General features: G+C 59.7%; 1 protein-coding gene across 2 annotated transcripts; it reads right to left on the reverse strand.

The window, feature by feature from the left end:
- Positions 1–2,985: 2,985 nt before the first annotated feature.
- EMD (emerin) lies at positions 2,986–5,399 on the reverse strand. 2 transcript variants are annotated; one of them, XM_011218211.2, is made up of 6 exons: positions 5,094–5,399; positions 4,897–5,004; positions 4,653–4,730; positions 4,301–4,434; positions 3,796–3,869; positions 2,986–3,716 (listed from the first exon to the last, which is right to left on the reverse strand). In XM_011218211.2, exons 1-6 carry the CDS (start codon positions 5,173–5,175, stop codon positions 3,383–3,385), a joined length of 810 nt encoding a protein of 269 aa, XP_011216513.1. In that variant the 5' UTR covers positions 5,176–5,399; the 3' UTR covers positions 2,986–3,382. The 2 variants fall into 2 exon arrangements, with proteins under 2 accessions (XP_011216513.1, XP_002931327.1); XM_002931281.2 differs by having other exon boundaries at positions 3,796–3,842; positions 5,094–5,393.
- Positions 5,400–6,100: the final 701 nt, after the last annotated feature.

Genomic DNA, 6,100 nt, shown 5'->3' on the forward strand with positions numbered 1-6,100 from the left:
TTTTCCCCTAGCAGGATGGAGTCCTGGGGCTCCTTTTCCTGGTGCCATCTGCCTGTCCTACCCTGGGGCCCATTGCAGGGATGGCGCCCCGGTCTTGCTCCCTCCTGCCGCCTGCCTGTGCGGGCCTCAGGCTCAGGCCTGGCCTGGCCTGTAGCCTCTGCCCAGCGCTGTCCTCAAGGGCTTGTTCTCCCCCAGGCTGGCATCTTCTGCCCTTGCTGCCCCACGTGTGTCACAGCTGCGTGGGCACGATGTGGTGTCCAGGGACAGGGGCTCCTGGTTAACTCAGCTGAGCTCTGAAGCTGTGCTTCTGTGGGGGCCCTGGCCAACATGCCTGGTCGAAGTGGCGGGGCCTGACTTTATTCACCTGTGTCCTGCCTGCCTTGAGTGGGACAGTGTCTCCTGGAACTGGCCACTGGGAGCCTAGGGTAGCAGGCCAGACCCAGATTCAAGAACAGTGTGGACCCAANAGGCCTTGGGTATTTTATTCTCATGGAGCCACTGACCGTGCACCCCTTGAGCTGGAGTCTTTGCAGGGTGCCTACTGTGTGTTAGGACCAAGCAGCCCCGAGCCATCCTCTCTAGCTGCGGCTGCTGGCTCCTGGATCTGCCCTGTGGATCTCCTCTTCCCCTGGGACTGTCAGGGGCCCCAGCTGGAGAGCTAGGGTCAGGAGCACAGCTGCCAGACTCAACCCCTTGCCACGTTTGTAGTGCANGTCTGCCCTGTGTGGATCTCCTCTTCCCCTGGGACTGTCAGGGGCCCCAGCTGGAGAGCTAGGGTCAGGAGCACAGCTGCCAGACTCAACCCCTTGCCACGTTTGTAGTGCACTCCTCTCTGCCTCCCTGTTCCTGGATGCTGCTCTGCCCACTCTAGCAGCCTGACACTGCACACCCGGTGCCCTACCTTGGGCTGCCGGGGCTTCTGCCCCAGTGGGGCTGACACCCTAGCACCAGCAGAGCCACCGTCCACTGGACCAAGGGCAGCTACTGCCCCTCCTCTGCCCCTGGGCACCTCAGGAGCCCTTGGTGGAGGAGGGGGATGGCCTGAGCCCTTGGGAGTGGGAGTCCTGGAGCCCAAGCTGTCCTGGTGGGACGACTCCAGAACTCTACGTTGCTTTGGGGAAGGAGGCCCATCTAAGCTTTCAGAGAGGTAGTCCCAGAGTCCTAGAGAGCACCAAGTGGAGACCTTGAAGACTGGGGCTCCATCAGAGCCCCCTGGAGCAATCGGCAACCTTTAGATTGGGGCACATGGAGATGAATGGAGATGGTTGTCCTTGGGGAATAAATGGGGGGGACTATTTCCTCCCTTTCCTGTCTTCTTTCATGCAAGAAACCACAGTGGGTGCCAAGCACACCTCACCTCCCCTTTTCCTGCAACAGACAGAGGCCTGTAGAGGGCCATTCCATCCAGAAGCTGTGCCCTCTCTCTCCCTTTAGGGTGCCCCAAGCTCAGCTCCCCTTCCTCTCATGCTGCCCCCTCGCTCTGCCCCAGCTACTCCAGAGTGTCACCATGTCAACCTTGCCACTTTCCCAGGCCCCATGTTGGGTCCACTAGGCTCCACTTGTCTTTCTGCCCGGACCCATGGCCTGCTCAGGTACTGAGTGCTTGTGGGGCAGCTGCACTCCCAGACAGGGTCAGTCCCTCCTCTCAGCACACTTGGGTTGGGATCAGTTGGTGAAAGAAGCTGTATCACTGTCCCTCTCTGAGGTCCTGGTGCACTGGTGACCTGAGACCGGCTCATTGACCTGACCATCATGCCCTTTTGTCATTGATAAGGAGGCACCATGTTGTGTCCATGCCCACCACACACTACGGAACATCCAGGTCTCTGCCCTTGCGCTGGCACGGTGAGGGGCAGAGGCAGGGAGCCTGGGGAAGTCCATACCAAAGGTGGCTGGGCCCTGGGGGATGAGCCAGGTGGGAGTGACTTGCAGCAAGCAAGGGAGGCTGAAGCTGTGGGGGTGCTGAGAAAGTCAGAAGCAATTAATTTCTTTCATTTTTCCCTGTATATTCTAAATGCACGTGTTACTTTTAGGAANCTTTTAGGAACACACACACACACACACACACAAATGTGGGAGAAAGACTAGCATGCAGGAAAAAGAAACAGCCAGGAGCCAGGGGTAGGTAGGGTCTCAGCTCCAATCTCTGACCCAAGCTCACCACGTAACCATAAACAGAAGCCCATGGGTGCTGTGCCAAGTGAGACTGGGTCTGGCCAAGTCCTACCGCCTGAACAAGGAGCTGGTCAGAGGCAAGGAAGTGATGCCAGGACCCCATCCATCAGGCAAGTCTTCGTGGAGCCTCTGCCTCCCACCTGCATGCCTGGAGTGGGGTCCAGCCCCTCTGTGCTTTTCCACCCTCTGCTGGCAGGACAGAAGCAGTATGTGTGGCCTCACATGGCATACTACCCTGGGTATCCTTAGCACTTGCTTTTAAAAAAATATATGTAAATTTTTCAGGTTACGAAATACCCCCCTCCCCGACAGAAAACCTGGAGGTAAGCAACAATACAGCCAGGTAAGGGACCGGATTAGACCCACAAGTGATGGGGCATTTCAGAGTACTACGAGCCTTCTTCCATGCCATTAAACAAGCAGCTTTCGGGGAGAAACCCCGCCAAACACACGCCTCATTTCCTTCCCATTCCCCTGCCCTTGGACACTGCGGCAGGTTGTCAGCTCTTCTCCGTTAAAACATCTGTAGCCAGCATTGTGCATGCACCCTCGCCTGCATTTCCAAGTGGGCTCTCCACATCCCATGGAGGCACAGTTCTTTGCCTAGTTACAGCAGCTTTGGGTAACGAGTCAGGAAGTGAACCCTACAAGTAAAGCACAAACATGTGCATGGGTAGCATGTGATCTCTACCCCAACCCCAACGCAAAAAGGGAGAAGCAACAAAGCCAGATGTCGAACCTGGAGACCCAAGGCCTGGAGACCCCCAGCCAGGGGAGCCTGATCCCTAGCCAGCAGAAAGAGCCCACACATTAAAAATAAATGGTCTTTTTATTGTGTGTCCATGAAAACAAAGTCAGGGTGGCCTTGGTTAATCCCCCCAAAGAGGTGACAACAGACAGGAGGCATGCAATGACAACAACCATGTTCTCTCCAGGAGAAGGGTCTCACCCTCCTAGGCCCTAAGGGTCAGAGGCAAGCAGGACCAGGAGACTCAGAGGAAGGCCTGCCCGGGCCCACCATGCCACGGAGGGCCTGGGCTTGCTGCCTCCCTGGCAGAACAAGGCAGGGGGAACAAGCACTGACCTGGGCCAAGCCCAGCACTCCCAAGCTAGAACACACAGAAAAGCCCCCACCCCCTCCCCCAGCAAACACTACTAAGGCAGTCAGCCAGGACTTCTGAGAACAGCTGGCCATGAAGCCAGACCCTCAGGGCTCCGTCCAGAAGGGATTGCCATCCTCAGCCTGCATGGAGTAGTAAACAAAGAGCAGGAAGGCAGCAAAGACCAGGAACAGGAGCAGCTGGCCCCAAAGTGGGACCTGGCGGTCCTGGCCCAGACCAGCCCCTGGGGCCTGCTTTTCTGGCCGGATAGCACGACGGGTGAGCCACGAAGTGGGGGAAGCTGAAGATGAGGATATGGGAGCGGTGGAAGAGGATGTGGGATAATAGGACATGCCCAGAGAGCTTCTGGAGACGTTGGAGACAGGGCGGTAGTGCACGATGTTCTGGTAGGTGCTGTCCCGGCCATAGGCAGGGCGTTCCCTGAGGCAAAGAGGAGACATGAGCCAGGAGGGCCTGGGCCTAGAATCAGCCCCAGTGCCTGGCCCTTCCTGCTACTCACCTATCCTTGCTTTCCTCTTCAGAAGAGAAAAAGCTGTCATCGCGCACCTGTAGATAAGAGTCCGGGAGAGGGGACTGGCCGGCAGGGTCAGTGTGGCCTGTCCTGTCCCTCAGTTCAAATTTCCCCAGCCGGCTTATTCTGACCATTGCTTAGAGGCCCAGACGCTGTTCCCTCCAAAACTCTCTGAGTTCCCAGCCTTATGTCCGTAGGGCTTTGTCACTTACTCAAGCACTGTCCTGGCTGCTTGCACCTTACTTTGTGCACCAGGGTTCTGAGAAAGCTCAAACCTACATCCCAGACCAGGGTGCAAGGCATGTGCCACGTATTCTAATCTTAACAGTTCCGACAGCCCCCCCAGAAGACGGCCCTGACTGGGAAGTTGTCTGTTCACCTTACCTCTCTGGAGGCACAGGACCTACCATTTGCACCCAGTAGCCCCCTTGTTTTGTCCAAACCCAGCTATGACCCCCAAGGGTTGTACCCAACTGCTCAACAGCCAGCTCACCTGGTGGTGAAAAGTGTCTGTATCTGCCAGTGAAGCTGAGGGCTGACGGAATCCCTTGGAGGTGCCCACAGGCTCCGGTTCCCCGTAAGTCCTAGTGCTCAAGTAACTCTCCTCATAGTAGTCATCACTATAGCCTTGGGAAAGGGAGACAGTGATAGCAAAGAGGACAGCAGTGTCCCCCACCTGGCCCAGTGGCCCTACTGTGAATCCCATTTATGGGCCTGTGGCACGGTTTCTCCAGGGCTGCTGAGAATGATGGGGATTGAAATCTCAGGTTCTCCCTGACACCAGGGTCCCTGAGGGAGTGGAATAAAGGTGGCAGGGTGCCCACCCCACCCCAGCTCAGCCTTACCCTTGCTCTGGTAAAGTAAAGCGTCCTCCTTCTTGGGCAGATCGTACATATCCGAATCCACAGATGCTGAATCTAAGTCTGAATGGGGGGGGGGCCAGGAGCATTTGCCCCCATGGCTCCCCTCCCTTTTCCCCGTGCCCCTCCCAGCCAGCGCCCCTGCCACACCCTCCCGATCCCATCCTCCCCATTGCCCAAACCCTGTCCCCATGGGAAGCCAGGTGGAGCTCTGGGGCGGGGGCCTCACCGGAGAACCGATAGGAGAAAGAGGATGCGGACGAGTTCGGGGGCGAGAGCCTCCGCCTCTGGGTCTCGTATTCGAAGATTTTCTTTTCGTAGAGCTTGCGAGTGGAACCTGGCCAGACACGGGACGCGAGGCGGTCAGGGACGCGGGCCGGGAACCCGGGGATAGCGCGAGGAGGGGGCCCGCTCGCCGCCGCGTACCCACAACAGGCCCATGCGGGATGTTGTACTGGCGCAGCACGGCGGCCAGCTCAGCGTCCGACAGGACTGCGTAGTCGTCCATGGCAGGCGGCGAGCGGCGGGCGCGGGTGGCGGGCGGCGGGGACCTGGGGGTGGCCCGGGCCTGGCGACACAGGCCGAGCTACCGCTGCCTCAGAGCACCGCGGAGGCAGCGCGAGCGTCTCGGGAACGGCAGCACTCGCGTCACTCCTGCGTCACGCTCGCGTCACGGCCGCGGGCGCTGCGGACGGCGCGCGCTGTGCGGGGCGGGGCCGGGCCGCGAGCAGCTGCCGCTGTAGATCCATCCCGTCGTGGGAGCAGGCGGGGCGNTGCCGCAGCGCAGCGGGAAGGGACCCGATCCCAAGAGCGGGCCCTTGGAGAGCGCGGGTCCCAGGCCAGGCGCTGCTGCGAACGCTTTGCGCGCGTGCCCCATGCCAGGGAAGCAGCCGCCTCAGACCCCCGGTGCCAGGCCCGCCTTCCCGCTCTACGCGGCCCTGGCCTGCGCACCTGCGCCCGCCGTCCCGCCGGTCCCCACTGCCTCCCTCCCTCCCTCCCCACTCCACCCGGGAGGAAATGGGGCACTGGGCCAGGAGGCCACCAGCACTCCTGGAGCAAGCAGCCTTGCAAGGGACTGGGCGTGCCAATGGGCACTGGCAGAGGGCCGAGTGAGGCGTGCAGACAGCGAGTGTACGCCTGACCCACCCTGCCATCCACCTGGGGCGCTGGAGGTTTCCTCTCCTGTTGGAATGCCTCCCCCGATGGCCCCAGGAGGCAGCCGGGCAGGGGAGAAGGGGAACCTTCCAGACTCAGAGGGCCTGCTCAGGAGTTCCAGTAAGGCTTGGCAGGCTCTGAGTACTTGGGTCTAGGTGGGCTTCAGCACCCGTGGCAGTGCAGAGGGGGCCCCGAAGGACAGGTACCAGGGTACTGATGTGTGTGAATCAGGAAAGGCTGCCAAGGCCTGCTGAAGAGCCTAGACTGCCATTAGGAAT

This window comes from Ailuropoda melanoleuca, chromosome X, assembly GCF_002007445.2.
Source record: "Ailuropoda melanoleuca isolate Jingjing chromosome X, ASM200744v2, whole genome shotgun sequence".
NCBI lineage: Eukaryota > Metazoa > Chordata > Mammalia > Carnivora > Ursidae > Ailuropoda > Ailuropoda melanoleuca.

Excerpts from the sequence above, each read along its gene's own strand:
- EMD (XM_011218211.2), bottom strand. The coding sequence starts at position 5,175 with ATGGACGACTACGCAGTCCTGTCGGACGCTGAGCTGGCCGCCGTGCTG. Across the intron at positions 3,870-4,300 it reads CAGACACTTTTCACCACCAG|TCCCCTCTCCCGGACTCTTA; the intron begins GTGAGCTGGCTG and ends CCTGCCGGCCAG. Across the intron at positions 3,717-3,795 it reads GAAGAGGAAAGCAAGGATAG|GGAACGCCCTGCCTATGGCC; the intron begins GTGAGTAGCAGG and ends TCTTTGCCTCAG.